Source organism: Carcharodon carcharias, chromosome 26 (assembly GCF_017639515.1).
Source record: "Carcharodon carcharias isolate sCarCar2 chromosome 26, sCarCar2.pri, whole genome shotgun sequence".
NCBI classification, from domain to species: domain Eukaryota; kingdom Metazoa; phylum Chordata; class Chondrichthyes; order Lamniformes; family Lamnidae; genus Carcharodon; species Carcharodon carcharias.
This window is the reverse complement of record NC_054492.1, coordinates 27,639,014-27,663,927: the sequence shown is the minus strand read 5'-3', so window position 1 is coordinate 27,663,927 and position 24,914 is coordinate 27,639,014. Positions and strand designations below refer to the sequence as shown.

At 41.9% G+C, this 24,914-nt stretch overlaps 1 protein-coding gene across 3 annotated transcripts in view; it reads right to left on the bottom strand.

The window, feature by feature from the left end:
• Window positions 1-24,914, bottom strand: part of iqch (IQ motif containing H) — a 152,755-nt gene that overhangs the window by 24,669 nt on the left and 103,172 nt on the right. For all 3 annotated transcript variants that reach the window (XM_041174725.1, XM_041174726.1, XM_041174727.1), the window contains 2 exons: window positions 24,014-24,091; window positions 13,747-14,033 (listed from right to left, as the gene is read on the bottom strand). In XM_041174725.1, coding sequence (XP_041030659.1) covers window positions 13,747-14,033; window positions 24,014-24,091 — 365 coding nt within the window. The remainder of the gene's footprint in view (window positions 1-13,746; window positions 14,034-24,013; window positions 24,092-24,914) is intronic.

Here is a 24,914-nt window from a genome sequence, read left to right as displayed (position 1 = left end):
CTGGCTCAGACTTGTGGAGCTGAATGGCCTCCTTCTATGCTGTACTACTCTGGTTCTTCTTAAGCTTCTTGAAAAGCTAAGATAGCACCTTGTATTTAGAAATAGAGGCCAAGCAGGAATAGCAGTAATTGTTCAAAGTGTGGTTGAAGTTGCTTAGATTTTGTTTAAGTTTTTGAAGTTGGGAGAGAAATAGAAAGGTCAAAGGGTTTGTGGAACAAGTTCCAAGAGAATGGAAAGAAGATGGCTAAAGACTCTGTGATCAATGTTGGAGTGGAGGTGAATGCAATGACGTCCAGAGTCAAAGGACCAAAGAACACACAAAGGGATTTAGTCCAAGAGGAGGTTACAGAAGTAAAGTAGGGTTAGATTATGGAGGGAATTGAAAATCAGCACAATGATTTGGGGGAAACAGGGAAGTTCAGTATGGATTGGGCAGTTCTGAATGAGTTGGAATTTGTGTAAGATGGAGTTTTGCATTGAAGAAAGTGGTGGAGAAAATGAATCTGAATAAGGGTTTCAGTGGTAGCGGAATGAGGTAATGGCAGAGGTGGGCAATGTTATCAAGGTAGAAATAGCAGTATTGGTGATAGATATGATATAGGATGTCAAACTGAACTCAAAGTTGAACAAGATACTGAGACTATCCTACTATCAGTTGGGAGAATAACTGTGGAGGGTTAATGAAATACGTTTGAGTAGAGGCAGGGTGCAACGCTTTTGATGGGTTCAATAATCAAATGGGTTTTTACTCGAAAGTCTGGATAAGAATGAAAACAAATAATTAACTACCAGCAGTATCAACTGGTTAACAAATAGAGCATACTCGGTGGAAAATGATAGAATCTATTCCATGAGCATTGTGTTTAAAGCTCTAGTTTGCCATTATTAGGAAGATGAACTGAAGCAAAATTAAATAAAGGAGAGAGCGGGAGTATGACATTGAGATAGAGGATCAGCCATGATCATATTGAATGGCGGAGCAGGCTCAAACGACCGAATGACCTACACCTGCTCTTATTTTCTAAGTTCCTATATTTCCCAAGCACAAAAAAAATGTGTTGATCCTTCGTGCATCATGTAAATTGCTATTTATCTTAGGGCTGTTGTCACTGGAACAGGGAAGGGGAAGGGGAATCTAATAACATTTTCAAAATTCTGAAAGGATTTCAAGGATTGTTTTCACTGGGGAGAAAGCTGATATCAAGAAGGGCAAAGACTCAGAAACCTCAATAGAACATGAAATGGAAACTCAGTCATCTCTGGTAAAGCTCAGATTGTTTTGTCACAGGTGGCTACTAGGGCAGAGATTATAACATGATTTAGAAGAGAATTAGATCATATTATTTGGTTGACCTCTGGGAGGGTGAGATAGTGGAGCTAAGACCGAACATCAGCCATGATCTTATTGAATAAGAAAGCAAGATTGCATGGCTTACTCCTGTTCCTATTTCTTACATTACTATGGATAAGTATTTGAAAGATGTGAAAATCAAAAGATATGGAGAAAGGGCAGGGAAATAGGATTAAAATGGACTGCTTTTGCTGAAGAGTTAGCATTGGGACAAACAGGATAGGCTGAATGGCTTCCTCCTGTGCTGTTAATTCTACAATTACCTCACTCTACAGAAGTGGGTGGTTACCATCTTGGAAATATCATTTGTTCCCACATGAGGTGCTTACAGGCAATAACGCAAACCAACATTGTCCCAAAACGAGGAAAGCAAGATATCAAATTGCCAAATCTTGAACCTAACCCCTCCCCAGGGTCAACTAAATAACATGATTTGCAAACTGTGTAACACACTCCTAACAGACCAGCTGACTCAATGGTCCATGGCATGTTCAGGTAAGCATGACACTTAGTAATTGCGAAAACAGACTTGTCTTAGCCACTAGTACAAAATATTTATTCATTCACAGGATGTGCCCATGCCTAACTGCTCTTGAGAAGATGGTGGTGGTGAGCAGTCCATTGTAGCGGTTTTTATACAACTGAATGGCTTGCTAGGTTATTTCAAAAGGGCAGTTAAATGTCAACCATGTTGCTGTGGGTCTGAGGTAAGGAGAGAAGGTTTCCTTCCTTAAAAGGACATTAGTGATGCAAAGAAAGGTTTAATGGACTGGCTATGAGTTCAGAGCAGTGTAGGTTATGCAGAAACCAGGTGGGTGTGATACTTGCTAATTACATCAATACATGTTAATTGCAGTAATATACTGCTGAATTGAACAAACAGTTTGAATAGAACTATTAATCACAGCAAACTGGTTGAAATCAGTGGAGGCTGATTGAAACCAGGCAGGCAATCACAGTGGAAAAGGAACTTCAGTCACTAGAAGAGTTTAAAATTGATAAGGGGGAGGTATTGGATAAGCTGTTGGTTCTTAAAGTTGATAAGGCACCGGGACCGGATGAGATGCATCCAAGAATATTGAAGGAAGTGAGAGTGGAAATTGCAGAGAAATTCCAGTGTGGCAATAATCTTTCAATGTTCCCTGGATTTGGGGGAAGTGCCAGAGGACTGGAGAATTGCAAACATTACGCCCTTGTTCAAAAAAGATTGTAAAGATCTGCCCTGCAATTACAGACCAATCAGTTTAACTTCGGTGGTGAGGAAACTTCTAGAAACAATTATTTGGGATAGAATTAATAGTCAGATGGAAAAATGCCAAATGATTTGGGAGAGTCAGCATGGATTTGCTAAGGAAAAATCGTGTCTAACTAACTTGCTGGAATTTTTTGAAGAGGTAACAGAGATGGTTGATGAGGGCAAGGCCATTGATGTGGTGTATATGGACTTCCAAAAGGCATTTGATACAGTGCCACACAACAGACATGTGAGGAAAATTATAGGTCATGGAATAAAAGGGACAGTAGCAATGTGGATACAAAATTGGCTGAGAGATAGGAAACAGAATAATGGTTGATGGGTATTTTTTGGGCTGGAAGAAGGTTTGCAGTGGAGTTCCCCAGGGGTCAGTATTGTGACCCTTGCTTTCCCTGATATATATAAATGATCTAGATCTTGGTGTGCAGGGGAAAAGTTTGCGGACGACACAAAACTTGGGTGAACTGTGAGGAGGACAGTGTAGAACTTCAAAAGGACATTGATACATTGGTGGAGTGGGCAGATAGGTAGCAGATGAAGTTCAATGCAGAAAAATGTGAGGTGATATATTTTGGTACAAAGAACATGGAGAGACAGTATAAAATAAAGGATACTATTCTAAAGGGTGTGCAGGAGCAGACAGACCAGGGTGTATATTTACATAAGTCATTAAAGGTGGCCGGACAGGTAGAGAGCTGTTTCTAAAATATACAGCATTCTAGGCTTTATTAATAGGGGTATAGAGTATAAGAGCAGGGAGGTTTTGATGAACTTATATAAGACACTGGTTAGACCTCAGCTGGAGTATTGTGCACAGTTCTGGGCACCACAATGTAGGAAGGATGTGAATGGATTGGAGAGAGTGCAGAAGAGGTTCACGAGAATGGTTCCAGGGATGAGACAATTCAGTTATGAGGAAAGCTGGAGAAGTTGGGACTGTTTTCCATGGAGAGAAGAAGGCTAAGAGGAGACTTGATAGAAGTTTTCAAAATCATGAAGGGTCTGGACAGAGTAGGTAGGGAGAAACAGTTCCTGCTTCTAAACAGATCAAGAACTAGAGGGCACAGTTTTAAAATGTTTTGCAAAAGAAGCAAATTGGGGAGGTGAGGAAAAACTTCTTCAGACAGTGAGTAGTTAGATTTTGGAATGCACTGCCTGGAAGTGTGGTGGAGGCAGGTTTGACTGAGGCATTCAAGAGGGCATTGGATGATTATTTAAATAGAAACAACGTGCAGGGTTATGGGGAAAAGGCAGGAGATTGGCACTAAGTTAAAATGCTCAGAGAGCCGGTGCAGACACGATGGGCCGTAGAGCCTCCTTCTGCACCGTGACTCTGTGCAGAAGTCCTTTGGCAAAGCCATTGGAAGACAACTTGAGAATATGCTAACCAACCAACAGCTGATCATGTACCCAACTAATCAATCTGTATCCAGAAAAGGATTGTGCGTGAACACTTTCAAAAATATATTCTGTATGTAAACCCCCAAGAAGTTCCACACAGGAGCACTCAAGAAAGAAGACAAATGATACACATCAACAGGAAGTCGCAGTGAACCAAGCAGGAAGATCTCAGTCAAAGATCACTCCTAAACAACTTATAGTCATCACTGATCAACCACCTGAAGGGTAACTTTCTGATTTAATTGAAACTGTTTTGTTTCAAGTTCTCAGCAAAGGTGTTGGATCTAGTGTGAGATTGCGTCAATCGTAATTCTCGGTCACCAAACTTAAGGAAAAGGCAAAATTATCTACAATGAACCAGAGGTGGCGGTGGCCTACTGGTAATGTCACTGAACCAGTAATCCCAAGGCCCAGGCTAATGCTCTGGGGAAATCTGTATCTTGCGCACCCTGCTTTCTACCCTTAATTAGCACATTCCTTAGATAATATCACCACCTTCAACACCTCTTTGTCCTTTTTGTCTATGACATCTTTTGGCTATCTCCACCTATCACTGGCCCTCTATCCAGCTCTACTTGTCCCACCACCCCTTAAACTAGCTTATATTTCACCTCTCTTCTATTTTTACTTAGTTCTGTTGAAGAGTCATATGGACTCAATGTTAACTGTGTTCCTCTCTGCAGATGCTACCAGACCTGCTGAGTTTTTCCAGGTATTTTTATTTTTGTTTTTAATGCTCTGGGGACATGGGCTTAAATTCCAACTGAATTCAATCAATAAAAGTCTTGAATTTAAACAAAGCTAGTCTCAGTTATAGTGATTGTTGTAAAGACACTAATGCCCTTTCGGGAAGGAAATCTGCCATCCTTACCTTGTCAGGCATACATCTGACTCCAGATCCACAGCAATGTGGTTGACTCTTAAATGCTCTCAGAAATGGTCCAGCAAGCCACTCAGTTATATCAAATCGTTATGAATCCTTAAAAAAGGAATGCAATCGGACAGATCATCCGGCATCAACCTGGGTACCAGAAACGACAATGGCACTGCAAGCCATTTCAAGCCTGCAAAGGCCTCCTGACATCCCAAAATTGGGAGGGCTGTCCCCCAGACTAGTCAAGCAACAACCTGACATAGTCAATGTCCCTGACGCCACCATCACCATCCCTGGGTCTGTCCTGTCGGTGGTGGTGGCAGTATTATTCAGGCAGGAGGGAGTTGTCCTGGAAGTCCTCAACATCAACTCCGGACCTCATGAAGTCTCATGGCATCAGGTCAAACATGGGCAAGGAAACCTCCTGATGCTTACCATTTAACGTGCCCCCGTCAGCTGATGAATCAGTACTCTTCCATGTTGAAAACCACTCTGGTGATGGACATTGAAGAGTGGCTTGGTAGCACCACTACTGACCAAGCTGGCAAAGTTCTATATGTCTTAGCTGCTAGACTGGATTTCGTCAGGTGGTGAGGGAGCCAACAAGGGGAAATAAATCTAATTGACCTAGCCCTCACCAATCTACCTGTTGCAGATGCATCTGTCCATGACAGTACTGGTAGGAGTAACCATTGCACAGTCCTTGTGGTGTCCCATCTTCACATTGAGGATACATTCCATCGTATTGTGTGGCACTACCACTGTGCTAAATGGGATATTTTTTGAAGAGATCTAGCAACTCAAGAATGGGCATCCATGAGGCGCTATGGGCCATCAGCAGCAGCAGTTCTGTATACAACCACAATCTGTAACCCTATGGCTTGGCATATCCCCCACTCTACCATTACCATCAAGCTGGGGGATCAACCCTAGTTCAATGAAGATGGCAGGAGGGCATGCCAGGATGAGCACCAGGCATATCTAAAAATGAGGAGTCAATCTGGTGAAGCTACAACACAGGACTACTTGCATGCCAAATAGTGTAAGCAGCATGCAACAGCAAGAGCTAAGTGATCCCACAACTAATGGATCAGATCTAAGCTCTGCAGTCCTGCCACATCCAGTCATGAATGGTGGTGGACAATTAAACAACTAACTGGAGGAGGAGGCTCCACAAATATTCCCATCATCAATGATGGGGGAGTCAAGCACATAAGTGCAATAAGAGAAGGCATAAGCATTTGCAACCATCTTCAGTAAGAAGTACTGAGTAGATGATCCATCTTGTCCTCCTCCTGAGGTTCCCAGCATCACAGTCTTCAGCCAATTCGATTCACTCCAAATGACATCAAGAAATGATTGAAGGCACTGGATACTGCTACGGCTATGGGCCCTGACAGCATTCCACCAACAGTACTGAAGACTTGTGCTCCAGAACTAGCTGAGCTGTTCCAGACAGTTACAACACTGGCATCTCCCCAACAATGTGGAAAATTGCCCAGATATGGCCTGTACTTAAAAAGTAGGACAAATCCAATCTGGTCAATTACCACCCCACAAGTCTACTCTCAATCATCAGTAGTTACCATTGATCAGACACTGAACTGGACCAGCCATACGGAGGGGATTGTGATGTATTACTGTCACTGGACTAGTAATCCAGAGGCCCAGGCTAATGCCCTGGGAACATGGGTTCAAATCCCACCATGACAGCTGGTGGAATTTGAATTCAATTAATATATCTGGAATAAAACTAGTATCAGTAATGGTGACTATGAGACAACAATCGATTGTCGTGAAAACTCATCTGGTTCACTAATGCCTTTTAGGGAAATAAATCTGCCATCATGTGACTCCAGACCTACAACAATGTGGTTGACTCTTAACTGCCCCCTAAAATGGCCTAGCAAGCCACTCAGTTCAAGGGCAATTAGGGACAGACAACAAATGTTGGCCTTGATAAAGATGTCAAAATCCCATGAAAGAAAAAAAATATATAAAAACTGTGGTTACAAGTAGGTCAGAGATTGAGTAACTCACCTCCTGACTCCCCAAAGTCTGTCCACCATCATAAGGCACAAGTCAGGCATGTGATGGAATACTCTCCACTTGCCTGGATGAGTGCAACTCCAACAAAGCTCAAGAAGCCCAACACCATCCAGGACAAAGCAGCCACCCCATCCACCACCTTCGACATTCACTCCCTCTACAAGATGAACTGCAGCAACACACCAAGGTTCCTTCAATAGCACCTTCCAAACCTGCAACCTCTACCACCTAGAAGTACAAGGGCAGCAGATGCATGGAATACCACCACCTGCAAGTTTCCCCTCCAAGCCACACACCATCCTCACTTTGAACTATATGGCTGTTCTTTCACTGGGTCAAAATCCTGGAACTCCCTTCCTAGCAGCACTGTGGGTGTGACTACACCACACGGACAGCAGCAGTGCAAGAAGGCGACAGAATCTCCAGACACCTCTGTCCAACATTTTGGAATGCCTTACCTATACCTCTCTGCCTCTCTCTCTCTACCTTTAAACAATTCTCAGTATTAAATTCTCAGCCAAGCTTCTTAAACTCTCCCTTCCTGGCCTAATTCCATCCCTACCTCAGCTAATCTGCTGCTGAAACTCTCCAATGTTATCCTGGGTGGCCTCATATCTTCCATTTTACATAAACTTGAACTCATCCAAAACTCTTTGCCATATCAGAACTTGCACTAAATCTCATTTACATATCATCACTGTGCTATAATGGACTAACGTTGGCTCCTGGTCTAGCAATACCTCAATTTTAAAAGTCTTGTATTTAAATTTCTCCTGGCCTTTCTATTTCTGTAGCCTTCTTCAGCCCCAGAAGCCTTCATTGCCAAGGCTCCAAGCTCTGCAATTCTCTTCCTAAACCTCCCCACCTATCCACTTCTCTCTCCTTTAAGATGCTACTTAAAATCTATCTCTTTAACTGGACTTTTGGTCATTTATCCTAACATCTCCTTATGTACTTCAGTTTAAAATGTTGTCTGATAACACTCCTGTGAAGTGCCTTGTGTTGTTTTACTTTGTTAAAAGCAATGTTTGTTTTAAGTTGCTCCTTACGCATTTCTTGCTTCCTACTTTACATTAAAACTGCTGCTAGTAGTTTAATAATTGGAGGAGAAAAATAAAATAGCACGTTTAGGCTCAGATTGTTTCAACTAATTTCACTTAGAAATCTCGAATCGTCACTCAACTGAAACAAGACTGATTGCACCATTTCCTTCTCTAACTCATTCTTTCCCATGAGATCAAAACTATGGAATTCTTTTCCTCTGTTACCCTGCTTTTCCTTCTCCAAGTTGTGTGTCTTTAAAACTATCATTACTTGATCTCTCCTGCCCTTTTCAGAATTAGTGGTGGCTTGTACTACAGACCTTGAACCTTCACAGAGGTGCTTCTTAAACTACACTATCTAGCCTATGAAGGGAATTTTTAAAAAGGCAGCTGTACAGTATGCCAGAAAATGTTACTGATTATTCCACAGGGACGTTGTTCAGAATTTCAGCCCAGGGGAAAATAAAACCACATCTGGCTTTGAATTGCTGCATTTCTGCTTCCTTAAGTATCTTGTGTGTGTGTGAATCATATATGCACCAGGGAAGGATGCAATTCTGCACCTTTTATCTCGACCATATTCTTCAATTCAGCTTTAGTTTGGGTGGAAAGCAGATCTCTTCCACAAAATACCTCACGTGAACTGAGTCCATTAGAGCACAATATTATTTTAATTGCCCAAACAACATATTTTTCATTCTATGCTTTTGCTTTCTTGATATTCAATCTATGGTTCAAGCACATACTATTCCTCTGCCATCATTGTGGTCCACTGCCAGCATTAACTTTATTTAAATTCTTTGCCACTTCCCTGCCACTGAGAAGTTACAAGATTTTAAAACTTGATTTTAACTCTAGCTAAGCAGGGGGAAGAGGCGAGTAGAAAATGCTCCTATAGGGAATATTTGCTATGTTAAATTCTGGGTCTTGCGAACATATCATCAGTCCTTCTCGTCTGGAAGAGGTCCCTGGAAAATTGAACAACCATGGTACTTGTGGAAAAGGGGGTTCTTGGAGGGTCTTGTGGGAGGAATTCCAGGAAATCAACGGAGTGAAACAGCGAAAGAGGGTTTTCTGACTACACGTGATTATTTTTTTTAAAAGTGATTAACTTGAAATTTGATCCAGGCATGAAGCAAGGGAAGCCAGTGGGCTTTTCCAGTTAACTCAGCAGACTGGGGATTGAAGAACAGACTCACTCCCAAGGTTGGTAAGCAGTTGTGCAAAACTTACTCTCGAGATGTGGATAACACTGGCAAGACACATCTATTGCCCACGTATCGTGAAGGGGTGATGCACACCAAATTTCCTTCTTTGCTATTTGAATGCAAGTGTTAACCTGTTCATTTTAGAACAATAGGGCAGAAATTTGGACAAGTGGCTTACATTTTGATTTGATAATAGTTATGGCTGTAATTTCTCTGCTACAATATATTAAAGAGGATGAACATATCGCTGGATTCAAGGGTTTTGTTTTCTTCCAGCTCACCTGTAACTTTTTAAATGAGAAACCATAATGAAGAGTTGAAACATAAAGTGCTGGATGTCACTAAAATTGAAATAAATAAAAGATCAGAGAGGATGAGTTTCTCCTCATCAATGCGTATTTGATCGCTGATGTTTCCACTTATCACAAACAAATGCGGTAAAAAATATGCCTACAATTTCACAGGAAATAACAACCAGAGAAAATCTCCCCGTGTTTCCTTATGAAGTTGGACCATTAGCTTCAGAGATACAACATCTTGTATATATATATACAGGGCATTTCATGTAATAAAATGTCCCAAGGTGTTTCACAGCACTGTTATAAAGCAAACTTTGACATTGAACCACATGTTTAGACAATATTTGGGCATACAACTAAAAGTTTACTCAATGAGATATATATAGAGCCTCTTAAAGAAGTAAAGAGAGGTAGAGTGCAGGATGGTTTCATGGGGGAATTCCAGAGTACAAGGCCATGGCAGTTGAAGGCATGGCTGCCATTGGCACAGTGATTAATATCAGAGATGCTCGAGACCAGAATTAGAGCAGCGCAGATAAGGTAAATGAGGACGTAGTGATTAGGTGATGCCATATGTTAGTTTTGAAACTATAAAGATTGTAAGAAGAAAGGAAGACTTGAGGGAGGTGAGAAGCTCTGCAGTTTTGAGATACTTGGGAGGAACCTTGTAGATTTGAAGTGGATTCAATAAGTTCCAACTTCAACACAGCGGGCATTTGGGAGGTGGAGGAGCACACACTGAGGAGTTGGGGGGGGGGGGGGCGGGAGTGGAACAAGAAAGGGGTGCTGACTATAGAGATATCAATAAAACACAAACAAGAAAGGCTACAATGGAGATGGGGCATGATGGGGGAGGGTGTTAGATGTGCAGTTATGTTTGCTTTACATTATTAGTTATTTCTGCTTGGCCTGAAGGCAAAAAAACTGTGTTAGTAGAACATTTATGAAAAATGGGGAAAGCGATCTTTTTGAAAGATTTGTGTAGAAGTGTGAAAATGTCTAATTTTCCAGACCAATGCCACAGATTGTTCAATGAAAGGGTCCATGGAGACTGCCACCTACTGGCAAATCTGCAGAGCATACAAAAAGAGAAGATTGAGCACTGCAGTAACCAGATTCCACAACGACTTTGCATGAAAGCATTTAGGTTATACCATTGCAGAATCATTAAAACATTAGTTTAGAAAAGAATATGTTAAATGATTTATGTTTTCAATTACCATATTCTAGTTACAGTATAATTATATTTAATTACATTATTAAGCTGTATGAATTCTCTGTAGTTATGTACTCCAGCACTGTGTGGGGAATGTAGTATGTAGAGACCCGACAGCGTGTTATATACATAACAACTTGTTAATGAGCTCAGACAGTCACTGCGCAATAGCAAAGATCGAATAGTTCATGATGGATCAGGAGACAGAAAGGCAGGGGAAGAATCTTAAGGGCAAAATACTGCGGATGCTGGAAATCTGAAACAAAAACAAAAAATGCTGGAAAAACTCAGCAGATCTGACATCATCTATGGAGAAAAAGACAGAGTTAACATCATATGGACTCGAACGTTAACTCTGTCTTTCTCTCCACAGGGGATGAATCTTGTTGGGACTTGCTTTTCCTCATATTACAGAGTAGCATCAGTTACCTCCACATCCCAATCAGGAAGAAATTTAAAAAAAACCTTAAAGTAATTCCACAATTACCCAATGGCTGTCCAAAAGAAGTGAAGACAGAAACTAGGGTTGAGCAAAACATAAAAGTTATTTCAAATTCCAATCAGCACCCATTGCAGTTAAATGCAATTCTAGCTGAGGAGCTAGCTTCTGTTACAAACTGGGGATCCAATCCAATTCAAGCAATTGGTTATTACCAGGTTTTTTTTTGTTTCCATGTTCTAGTGCAGAACCTACACATTAAGACATTATGATGATGCAGGATCTATATTTCAGCAAGCATCACAGTTAGAGGAGGCAGCTTAAGTTCTTGCGTAGTCTAGTTGTGGGTTCAAATTTTTAAAATGCATATCTGATGTTTGAAGCATGATTCTTCAGACACCTTGAGTATTTGACCATTAATAATGTGGGAGTTTAAATCAAGCTTTCTTTTCTAACAAAAAATCTGGATGAAGGACCAGGGTTCTCAACGCAGCAACACCATCAAGAATGAAATGAATTGGAAGGAAGATAAGTCAGGTAGTAGTGATGACAAACTTGAATTTAAAACGGCTAGAGGTTGTAGAAGGAAGATTAAGGAGATTAAAAAGTACTTACAGCACAAAAACAGCCATTAGACCCTACAGGTCCATGCTGGTGTTTATCCTCCACAAAAGTCTCCTCCCATTCATTCCTCTTTATCTAACTCCACCAATGTATCCCATTACTTTCTCCTTTGTATACTTATCTAGCTTTCCCTTGAATCTATCCCTATCCACCTCAACTACTCCCTGTGGTAACAAGTTCCATGTTCTAACCATCCTCAGGGTAAAGAAGTTTTTTCCGAATTCCCTACTGGATTTATTAGTGACTAGTTTTGAGGTCCTATTATTTGGTTACACTAAACTTTAATGGCATGTTAGTTCCAAAGTTTGCCTCAGCATAATTCAAACAGATTTATAAACTGCATCTAGTGACATAGTAAACAAAACCATTTCATAACTGACCGATGTCAAACCACACAAAACAATAAGGCTGAAGACTGAATTATGTCCAACTCCTTTGGGATAATTTTCAACATTGCTGCCTAGGTGGTAATGGTGGAGTGGAACACCCACCCTTTATACATCCCAGCCAATTACCATTCCATTCATTGGAAGCAGGCGGTTGGGTGATTCACCTCGTTAGGTTACTGCCTAGAAGATGAAATTACCACATGCCCCCCAGCCTCGTTGCAGTGATTGCTTTCCCTGTACCATGGCAACAGCTTTAATGTAACAACCTTTAATGTAGCAAGACATCCCAAGGTGCTTCACAGGAGCACTATCAAGCAATAGTTTGACATCGAGCCACATGAGATGTTAGGAGAAATGACCAAAAGTGTGGACATAGTTTTAAGAAGCATCTTAAAGCAGGTGAGAGATGTAGAAAGACAGAGAAACTTATTTAGGGAATTTCAGAGCCTGAGCCCCAGATTGCTGAAGGCATGTCCACCAACAGTGGAGTGATGAAAATTGGGAACGCAGAAGAGGCCAAAACTGGAGCAGCCAAGTATAAAACCCCATTTGCTCCCTGAGCCAACAGTATCTAATTCAGCACTACAATTGAATCTAAAACCTTCTGATCTGTGTGGTTAATGGTTCACTGTGTAAGCCATTTACCCACCATTGCGGGAGCTCAGCAAACAACTTCAGATTATAGAGCAGAGCTTTGGGCTGATGAAATTCACATCTAAATACTTCTTGCCTTCTGTGTATTCGACTGTTATGCAGGTGTTAGCCCACTTAAAGTTGATTAAGCTCTATTGTCATTTCTCAACAAGTGAAATCACGATCATCAACTGCCCTCCCTGGAATGCATTGTCTACCCGAGAGCAGATAAAACAGCAAAAACCATCCCCACAGATAGTTAAAACTTTGTAAGTAGAAACAACATAGAGAGTGATTTGAAGTCTTTAATATTAGAATTCAGGTACTAACTGTAAACGATCTTCCTTCTAATGGTTTACGATATCAACCAAATCCTTCAACTTTCCTCTCCATACCCCAAACCAAATGTAGCAGCTCTACACTTAATTGTAGCAGATCTAACTTAAATGTAGCAGCTCTACACTTTATTCGAGCCTGAGCCAGCACCAGATCTGGGAATAACTTTGTAATCAATCTCACTTATCTATTATCCTCCATTTAATTTGAATTAGTTGTATTTTTGGGGGGGAAAAGGAAGCCATTTTCCATTCAGTTAAATTGCTCTTCTGGATCAAGAGTCACAATAATAATTATAGACCAGTTACAATGAATCTTTATATGAGTATTGAGCTAACTTATCGCAGTCAAATATAAACGTAGAGGGGCACTAATAAAATGCAATTGAATTAATTAAAATAATACTTAGGATATTAATGTACATCCCACTTGGCAAAAGCCAGCCCTTTGAGTTTGCAATTAGTTCACTGACCTGAGAAGATGGATTAGCTCATTTGGTGAATTTTATAGCTGATATGTTCGCAATGCTTCACATTATTTTTTTGTAATCTCTTTTTTTATCGTCACCCAGGGACCTGAATCTTTATTAGTCAGTCTGATATATGAACTTCAATTTGTGTCCACCTCACCTGCTGCTCCATTGTATGTGGATGTATGAAGGTCACCAGGTCAATTGAGAAGAAACCTATCACCCCTCTGGATTTACAGGCCTCAGCAATCCTCACACACACCGAGTGCAAGTTGCCCGGATCCACGGAGCACTGTGGCACTGTGCTCCCCCAACATTCCAGAAGGCTTTTGGAATGGATCTGGTCCCCACAAGAAACCATTGATACCTCCCCTGTTGGCTCTATGAGCATGTCGACGGTGAGGTTGGTAACACTGTCGGAAGGAGGGTACCCCTCCACCACACCACCTAGGAGAAGAGGTGGAAATCAGTCAGCACATGATGGAGCAGGAATTACTCAAAAAATTAACACTTCAGATTATCCACTCAGCAGATATTAAGGCAAACAAAGATGACAAGATTAATAATATTATTATGTAGTTAACATATCAATTCCTTCATAAATAAAATTCTAAATGGTTCTACTGAATATCCCACAAAAATGTTTTTATTCCTCGTCAAAGTGTTTGTGATCATAAACAATTTAAAACATTCCCCTTTTATGAAGTTGCCTTCTGGAGATATCAACACATGTTATACATCCATTTTTGTAACGGTATTAATGGTATATTAGCACTGTTTTGCTAAAGAAGTTAAAGGAGGCTTCAGTGTGTTAGAGACCCAATGAAGATTAGGTCATAAAATTAGTTTAGATAATGCCCATTTGATCTGATCATGTCAGAATACCAACCCTATTGGCTTGGCCTAAATAGCCAAGTGGTTATGGTACTGGGCTTGTAACCCCAAGATCAAGAGTTCAAATCTCACAAGGGCAAACTATGAAACAATGTAAATTCATCTGAATAGGAACAGATGGAAACGTGTTTGTACTCGAAAGAGTTACCAACCCTATTATCTACCCATGGCTGCAATTGGCTGTTTCTTAATTCAGTGTCCTGGGATCAACCATGCTAACTATCAGCTGTGAAATCAAATACAGTACTAGTGATTATTGTGATAAAAAATAATAACAAGAAATTTTACACAGTTTATTTTTACCAACCCTATTTTTGCCCCCTTCTCTACTGCAAGCACCAATTCTTACTGGGTTATGGTTCTATGGGTGCTGGGACTTCTTCAGTCCCTTGCTTAGAAGGCCATCATTTAAACTCAAGCTTTAATAGGAATGTCATTCAACCATGGGAGTTACCGTGGCAAAGCCTGGTGCTGTTCAGTGTGGCACATGCACACTTTCCATAGTGGTTAGAATTGGTGTCTCTGACTGATTTCTTTTCACCCTATCTTGGCACTGATTCCAACTGACCCATGCTGGTATAAGCTAACACAGCACAGACCAAGGATCAAACCAGTGACCCCTGGGTCAGAAAGGCTCAGTGCAGTACTGAGCACCTAATTCTAACTGTGTGTCACTCCTGAACCAAGTGATAAAACACATTCTATGAACATCACAAGAGGAAGATTTTACTTGATTACTAACCGAATCTGAATGATATTGTGTGCTTAACTTTATATAACACTAGAGAAAACATTTAAATATTACTGTTATTAAAATAACGTATTTTCTTAAATTTTAAGCTGTAATATTGCCATTTTAATAGTTGTTAACAGGCTCCCAGGAGCATTATTCCGAATAGAAATTGCACAGCATTAGAATTGAGTTGCTAACTGAGATCAAATTCTGATGAAATTCAATATCCATCATGGAAAAGATGCAGCAAATCTGCACTGGAGAATAGATTACCAGTTTTTAATGTGGTTTTCATCTCTGCGTGTTATCATTTACAAACAAAATGAAAAGCAGCCAAGCAAACACATCCACAATTCACGTTCCGGTATACTTGCTCCAAGCTGAATTAAAGAGTTTCTAAACATGAAAAATATTGGAGCTGTGAGAACACAATGCAACATACAGAAAACATTTTCAATAATGATGAGCAAACACTTTAGATTTGAATTTTTATGTTCTCTCTCCGGATCTCTTCCTCCAATTTTTCAAAATTGGACATGGCACTGTTTTTTTTGTGCTAAAATGGTGCCGTCAAGTTTCTTTCTGTCATTTAAACAGAGAATAATAGATACCTGGCAGTGAGATAAAGGCTGTAATTGAATCAAGGGACTCCAGATGGCCCATGTATAGAATAGTGGATACCTGGGAATGATTACGAGGCTATAATGTAATTGAGGGGTTTAAATGGTTTATTTATGTAGCCTTTTCTTTGGCATTGTGCCATCAGCAGCACCTGTGTGTTACTCCCACCACTAATGGCACCCCATAGTATAAGCAGTGCAAATTCTGCAGCTCTTACCCCAAATTTGGGCATTCATCAGAGGACAGTCCATCCCTGGCCTCAGTGTTCAAGACTAGTGGTAAGGAGAAAGGGGGAATATACCCACAAAAACTTTTACAGTTCACCTGGACATATAAACACTTTGTACAGTTTTAATGCATTTATTAATTGTCCCTACTTGTCCTGAGATTAGAAGAAACTTTTCTCCTAGCTGCAATGCTGAATGTTCAGTCCCACAGTAAAAGCAGCTGAGGCTTAGTTCCATTCAAAAAGAAGCTGATTACATATAAATCAATGTCTGGAAATAAATTTACAGTTTATCAGATAGGGGCAGACTAAATTGATCAAATATTGTTTGAGACTCGACCCTTCCTATGATGCTGGGGGCTGGCAGAATGTAATGTGGGGAGCACAGCCATCGCAGGGACGAACAGTACAGGGATGAGGATGGCTGAAGCTTCTGGAGCTTTACTTGATTACTGTTAAGGATCAGAGAGTGTTCATACAAAATACTTCCTCAGGAGATTAATGGCTAGAGATAACTGTTTGCAATACAAAAGTTAAATGTTCATTCACTAATATCATTAAGCAGTCAAGGCCGGGCTTTAATGCGTTGTGTGGAATTTACAAGCGTATAGATTGTACATGATCAATGCAAAGGGGTGGGCCAAATGCAATTGTTTTGTTCTGCGTTTTACTATATTTTTTATAACTCTGTGGCTCTATTATTGTGGGTTTATCACAGATTTGTTGGCTTCTTATTCTAGAGGGGAACTTGCTGGGGGCAGTGGTCTTTTGTCCAAAAACGTTTATTTACATGCTAACTATTTACCTAGGTTAAATGAGATGAAGACATAGCTGGAGCTACTCTCCGATATGCTTCATACTCATCTCCTTTTAGTGAGTGACCTAGCTCCTTACACACATTCTTAGTAGCTATCCCCTTTAACCCTTTACTCTAATCTCCCCCAAATCTTTATCTCCATACTATTATACACACATTCTCCTACACCTCCGCTCAAAGTTTCTTTTCCTAAACTGAAAGTCTCTTTGATGGTTTCACCAGTCTTCCTGAACAAATGCAGAACTCCTTCTGAGGTAGATGCCAATCCTGTTGCTCTGAGGTCAGTTCCAGAGCATTGTCACTCTTGGTTTCTCTCATTTCTGGTTCTGTAGCTGTGACATTCTCCTGAGGTTCAGGGTACTCTGCCCATGCCGTGAATGGCTTTCTACCCATTGAAATTAGGGCAGATCTGGTCCTTCGAACAGGTGCCTGATTGTGTCTTGGCCAGAAATGATCTTGGTTGCTGTAGCTTCTCAATTACCGTACCACATAGTTCTGGTCTCTGATCCATACCCTCTCTCCCTTTCCAAGAATTGAAGGTCTTGAGCCCTATGCTTCTGGTTAAACATACGAGCTGGACTAGCTTGGAAAGTGTCTTCCTTCTTTCTAGCTTGATGATGGTCTTCCATCGTGGCATTCGGTAGCAAGGTGGGGGCAGGAAACAAAGTTGGGTCTTTAGCCTGTGGCCCATCAGAAGCTCGCATGGGGCAAACCCATTCTGTAATGGTGTTGAGAGATAACTAAGCACAGCGAGCTCAAAGTTGTCATTCTTCTTCAGTAGGCCTTTTATAGTGTTTACTCCTCGCTCAGCTTCTCTGTTACACTGAGGGTATTTTGGGGAGCTTTCGGCATGTACTAATCTGTACGATGGTGCAAAGGTTTGGAAACAGTCATTGGCGAATTGTGGCCCATTATCTGAGATGACAATAGCTGGAATGCCATGTGTAATGAATATTTTCTTCAAGGAGGTAAAATTGGCTTCAGAGCTGAGGCCATGTAGTTTTGCTCCTCTATCCAGTGGGAATAATAATCTACTATTATAAGAAATATTTTCCCTTTATCATCAAACAAATCCTTGTCAAGGCATTCCCAGGTCCTTGATGGGAAGGAGGAGGGCAGAAGTGGCTGTTCCTGCTCCTGTCTGTGAATGGTGCAGATGTTGCAGTTGGAAACCATCTTTTGAACAGAGTGTGAAATGCGTGTCCACCATAGTGGCTATTGTGCCCTGGCTAGAGACTTGATTATGCTAAGATGTCCTTAGTGGATTTTCAGCAGGACTTCCAAGCGGAGAGCTTGTGGTACCATCACTCTTGCATTGTATACCAGGAGGTCGTCTACGGCGCTAAAGTGGTGACGCTGTTTGAAATACTCAAATGGAGCCATTAGGCTTTGCGGCTGGTATCATACCAGAGTATCACTCAGTTGGTTTAGTGACTGGTGAAATGACCCCTTGTTGCAGCATCACTTCTATCTCACTTCTGACTCTTTTCAGAAGTGGATGTAGGAGCTTCCTTGGCATCTGTCTTGAGTGTAATGTGATACACAGTCTTCGGCTTACCTAAGCCTTTAAAAAGTGTGGGGCAATCCCTCCTAAACTCATTATCTTGTTTTTTGCTTTGACTTCACCAACTTTTATAAGCAAGTTCAGAGCTATACAGGCTTTTGTGCTCAACAAAGAGCATTCTTAATACTGTACAATGTTTCCGAAATTTCTCTATCTTTGTATTTTAGTGTTGTATCTAGCTGGCCTTGAACATTTAAATTGGTCCCCACAGACCTTGGAGTTGAATAGAGGACAGTTCTCGTGTCACTTTATTCAGCTATGAAACTCTGTCAGAAAGCACTGAGACACCTGTGTCTAGCTTGAATTCGGTCTGATGCCCATTTGCATTTTCCTTTATTTTTCCTAGGAAGCTGCTTTCCTGGTTATCAAGCCTTCAATGAAGGGTCCTTGAACAGATTTCTCCTTCTGTCTGATAAATACAGATTTCCTTGAACAGGAAACCATTTTCACAGAATCACAGTGCAGAAGAGGCCCTTTGGCCTCTGCACCGACACATGAGAAACACCTGACCTACCTACCTTTTCCCATCTTCCAGCACTTGGCCCATAGCCTTGAATGTTATGATGTGCCAAGTGCTCATCCAGGTACTTTTTAAAGGATATGAGGCAACCCACCTCCACCACCCTCCCAGGCAGCGCATTCCAGACCGTTACCACCCTCTGGGTAAAAAAGTGTTTCCTCACATCCCCCCTAAACCTCCTGCCCCTCACCTTGAGCTTCTGTCCTCTTGTAACTGACCCTTCAGCTAAGGGGAACAGCTGCTCCCTATCCATCCTGTCCATGCCTCTCATAATCTTGTACACCTCAATCAGGTCGTCCCTCAGTCTTCTCTGCTCCAATGAAAACAACCCAAGTCTATCCAACCTCTCTTCATAACTTAAATGTTTCATCCCAGGCAACATCCTGGTGAATCTCCTCTGCACCCTCTCCAGTGCAATCACATCCTTCCTATAATGTGGCGGCCAGAACTGCACACAGTACTCCAGCTGTGGCCTCACCAAGGTTCTATACTACTCCAACATGACCTCCCTGCTTTTGCAATCTGTGCCTTGATTGATAGAGGCAAGTGTCCCATATGCCTTTTTCACCATCCCACTAACATGCCCCTCCGCCTTCAGAGATCTATGGACACACACGTCAAGGTCCCTTTGTTCCTCAGAACTTCCGAGTGTCATGCCGTTCATTGAATACTTCCTTGTCAAATTACTCCTTCCAAAGCGTATCACCTCACACTTTTTAGGGTTAAATTCTATCTGGTACTAATCTGCCCATTCGACCATCCCATCTATATCTTCCTGTAGCCCAAGACACTCAATCTCACTGTTAACCGTCCAGCCAATCTTTGTGTCATCCGCAAACTTACTAATCCTACCCCCCCAAAAAGTAATCTATGTCGTTTATTTAAATGACGAATAATAGGGGATCAGCACAGATCCCTGTGGTACGCCACTGGACATTGGCTTGCAGTCACTAAAGCATCCTTCTGTCATCACCCTCTGTCTCCTACAACTAAGCCAATTTTGAATTCACCTTATCAAATTACCCTGTATTCCATGTGCATTTGCCTTCTTTATAAGTCTCCCATGTGGGATCTTGTCAAAGGCTTTGTTGAAATCCATATAAACTACATCAGCTGCACCACCCTCATCTACACACCTGGTCACCTCCTCAAAAAGTTCAATCAGATCTGTGAAGCATGACCTCCCTATGACAAAGCCATGCTGACAATGTCTGATCAAACCTTGCCTCTCCAAGTGGAGATAGATTCTCTCTTTCAGAATTTTCTCCAATAGTTTCCATACAATTGATGTGAGACTCGCTGGCCTGTAGTTCCCTGGCTTCTCTCTATAACCCTTCTTAAATAGCAGAACCACATTAACTGTTCTTCAGTCCTCTGGCACCTCCCCCGTGGCCAGAGAGGAATTAAAAATTTGGGTCAGAGCCCCTGTGATCTCCTCTCTTGCCTCCCTCAGCAGTCTGGGACACAAATCATGCAGACCTGGAGATTTGTCCACTTTGCCAACACTTCCAATGCCTTGTCACTCCCTATATCCTATGCAATTCGGGTGGGGCATTCTTCCTGTCTGTGGTCTTTCTTCCCGCCACAGCGGGGACATGGGAAAATGGCGGCTAGTGCCTTTTCAGGGTGTTTACCTGGTTGCTGCTTTGCTATACTTTGGGTTCCACAACTCGCAAATTGAATGACTTCATCTGCTGTTCTTGGGGGATTTTCCTCGCATCTCTGACAAAAGCCTTATTCTGCCTCCACTCTTCAGCCTGTCTGGCCAGTTGTACAACTTTGCTTACGTTGTTACGACCGGTTCCTGGATGAGGTCCCCCAATTTTTTACGATCCTAGGCGAGATACCCCAAATTGTTAATTTTCCGAATGGGACCCCAATTTTGTTACACTCCCGGGTGAGGAAGAATGAGCTGGCTCCCCTTCTTTATTCAATCCCCTCGGTTGGTCGCAACTAAGTTTAATTTGAAAGGGATCCCTTCCCTCGTGGATGCCTCTTCCCAGACCAAATGTATTTATGTTTTAGGAGGAGCCAATTTCTCGAGTCAAAGAAAGTGTATGTTTATTAGTTACTAAAACCTGAGAAAAAAATAAAAATGCAACACACACACACACACACACACACACACACACACACATCAGAGATGAGAAGTTGAACCCAAAAATACAAGTTAAATAAAAGATATATGAATCAGTCTTTGGCTTGTCGGTGAGGAGTATGGCAAAATATGAGGGTATTAAGTTGGGTGATTCCAGTACAGCTGACTTTGGCAGTTGAGCAGTTGGTTTGGAGACACTTGGTTCTGCAGGTTAGCTGAAAGAGCTGTCCTATTTCCATTTTGACTGCGGCTTTGTTGACTTGTGACTTGCCTCCAGCAAGAGAGAGGAGAGAAAGACTTTACGTGCAAGCTGCAGGGATGTCTAGTTGCTGTTCTTCTCCTATGACCTTCACAGCACACATGAGCACACCAGAACTAGAACACATAGATCAGGTTTGCAGCTGGCTTTTTAAACTCCTTTTTTGTGTAGCCCTGGAAGGAAAAAAACAAACATGTCTTTCACCCAGAACCTGCTTTCTTTCAACTCAGACCATTTCCATATACTGAGATATAACTCAACAGGAGATGGTTTCTGCTGCAATGTGGTAATTAGTCTCCATTGTCTCCGAGAGATTAAAGTTCAGTCTTTTGCATAGCATCTCTGCCTTTCAAGTGTCTCTGTCTGAAGCAGGGTTTGACACCTTTTTTAGGTGTGACATTCCATGTTCTCTGGATTAGTCAGTCAATTCTAATCCACATAGGAATTTTTCAGAAAGTGGTTTCTTTACATTCTCAGCCAGCTTTTGCTTGTAGGGGCTGTATTTTCCAGTCGGCGAGTGGGAGCGGGGCCCACTTGACGATGCATAAAATGAGATGGCGTGACATCGGGCGTGCATCCCGAAGTCATGGCGCATCATTCAGATTTCAGTTTGGCGGGCGCGCACCTGTGTCGGCTGTGCGCCCACTGACCTGTCAACGGCCTATTAAGGCCATTAACAAAGAAGTTGAAGTCATTAACGGACCTGCCCGTCCAACCTTAAGGTTGTCGGGCAGGCTGGGAGCCCTGGCGGGCTTCTGAAAAAGCATGTAACCTCATCCACGGACAGGATGAGGTTTCATGAGGATTTAAAAATCCCTCAATATTTTAAAATAAAAGTTATGGACATGTCCCAACTCAAGTGACAATGTCACATGAAGGGACATGGCAGGGAAATTTTTTTCTCAGCTTTATTTAAAGTTTAAAATGTGAGCCAATCTCCCTGAGGCAGCATTTTGCCTCAGGGAGATCTGTGCGCCCTTCCGTGCACATGCGCGAAAGAGTGCATTCCCAGCTGAGGGAATCCACCCCCGCCCGCTCAGGGAGTGCATAGCGCTTCCTGGCGGATGTCACGCTGGGCGGGCTTTAACTGGCCTGCCCACGTAAAATGGCAGCTCGCCCCCGACCAGGGGTGCCGATCGGAAGCCCGCCCGCATGCGCCCGCTCCCGCTCTTCCCCCCCCAACGGGGGGAGAATGTTGCCCTAGGTCTTTTTAAAAAACACGTCTTACTTAAAAAGTTCATTATGTCTGTAAGTAATTCGGGGTTATATGCCCTGTCGTGACAACATTTAAATCTTCCCAAGATTGTAAGTAATCAGAGAGATTCTCATCTAAAATGCCAATAGCTATTCTATCTCTGATCAGGTAATTTTTAGTGTTCCATATTCTCAATTGTCAGCTAGGCGGTACAATTCATAGATGAATGAGTCAATCCCTTCACCCTGTTTTTGATTGCACTGTTTAAATTTTGCCCTCTTTATGACAATATTTTCGCAAAGACTGAAGTATGAGTCAAAGGCTCCGATGACATCCTCGTAGAAGACTGTCTCTTCGTTCACCCTCTGAGGGGCCAACACATCTGCTATGCTCCCAAAAGTGTATAGTGAAGTGCTAACTCGATCTTTGTTCTATTTTCTCCCAAGACCTGAAGCATCGCAGTACCAGATAAAACGTCTTCATCAATTTTGCCATTGCTCAGACTGTCTGGAGCCCTTTATATTTTGAAAGGATTCTGCCAGGGGCAATGTAGTAGCCATTTCTCACTCTGGTTTGAGGTTGTCTTTTCCTGCGCTGCTTGTCTTGCCAGTTGCTGGGCTGTCCTCGTTATTTGGTTGTCTCCGGTGTGGTTACTGGGTCGGCCTCGAAGTCCTTCACCCTCTGCTCTGCATTGTCGCTGGGTTTCATTTGAGGCTTTTCCCACCTCTGTCTACTGTTCCTCTGAACGTAGTAACAGCTGACACCATCTGTTATTGTGGGTTTAATCTTGGGATTCGTTGGTTTCTTTCTCTAGAAAAGATCATCCTAGAGACATTGGTCTCCTGTTCAAAAACTTTTATTTACATGCTAACTATTAACAAAGGTTAAATAAGACCAAGACATAGCTGGAGCTACTCTCTGAGATGCTTCATACTCATCTCCTCTCAGTGAATGTTATCACTGTGACATAGCTCCTTACGCACATGTTCAGCAGCTATCATTAGAGTTAACCCTTTACTCGACAGTGGCGAGTTAAATTCAAGAGATTGATTTTTAAAACAGCAAACAAAAAAATGGATTCTGACCTTTCTTTCCCACATCTTCCAAATACTGCAGCACAGAGGGACTAATCAAGTTGAAATGCACCAGTGCATTTAATAAACCTTAAGGTTTAATGGGTTTATCCAGTGTATAACTAAACTTGGCAGATCAGGAAAGAGTGAGGTTTGGTTCACAGTTTGTGTTGAGGTTGCTGATCTGGTGGGATTCTAATTCATATCTTCAGATTATTAGTCTGGGTCACTGAATGACTAGTCCAGTAACATAACCACTATGCTACCGCACCCTTAATAAATTGGGAAGAGTTGGAAATCAGCCAGGGTTCCCACTGCTGCTCGCTTTAACCTTTGGTGGGAGATGCAGATGCATGGATGTAATGCCAGGATATGACTGGATTCAGTTCTGATGTCCCTATACATGGGACGGCCTGTTGACACTCACCCTCATAGCTCACCTGGTGAGGTGCAGGAGGCCGCCTGATGCCCATGGAACCATACTCCAGCGAGGATTTGATATCTTCTGAAGAGGGGGAACATGGAGGAATGGGCAAAATAGGTCACTATTATGGTTGGGTGATTTTTGCTATTCATCCACAGGAGCCACTGGCAAGGCCAGTATTTATTGCCCTTGAGAAGATGGTGGTGAGCTGCCTTCTTGAATATTGTGCAACTAAATTGCTTGGTAGGACATTTAGGAGGGCTGTTAAGGGTCAGCAACATCACTGAGGGCCTGGAGTCACATATAGGCCAGATCAGTTAAGCACAGCAGACTCCCTTCTCTAAAAGACATTAGTAAACCAGATTTTTAAAAAAAATCACAATCTGGCATTGGCATGGTCACCATTACTGATACTAGCTTTATATTCTAGATTAGTAAAGGGTCATGAGGACTCGAAACGTCAACTTTGCTCTTCTCCACTGATGCTGCCAGACCTGCTGCGTTTTTCCAGGTAATTCTGTTTTTGTTTTTTATTTAATTAATTTGGTTTAAATTCCCCAGCTGTTCTGGTGGGATTCTAATTCATATCTTCAGATTATTAGTCTGGGCCACTGAATGACTAGTCCAGTAACATAACCACTATGCTACCACACCCTTAATAAATTGGTTTTGTCAGCCATCTGTTAATGCATGGGTACGTGTTGCAAAAATCCAAGATTCTGGATTCACCAATTCCAAGACATAACCTCCAGTTTGTCTTAATGGTTCTCAGGCAAAGCATTTCTTTAGTGGTGTACTGAGGGATTGCTGCACTGTTGTAGGTGCCATCTTTCATGTGGAATGCTAAACCATCTGCCCTCTATGAAGCTCGTAATAGATTCCACGGCAAATAGCAGGGGAGTTC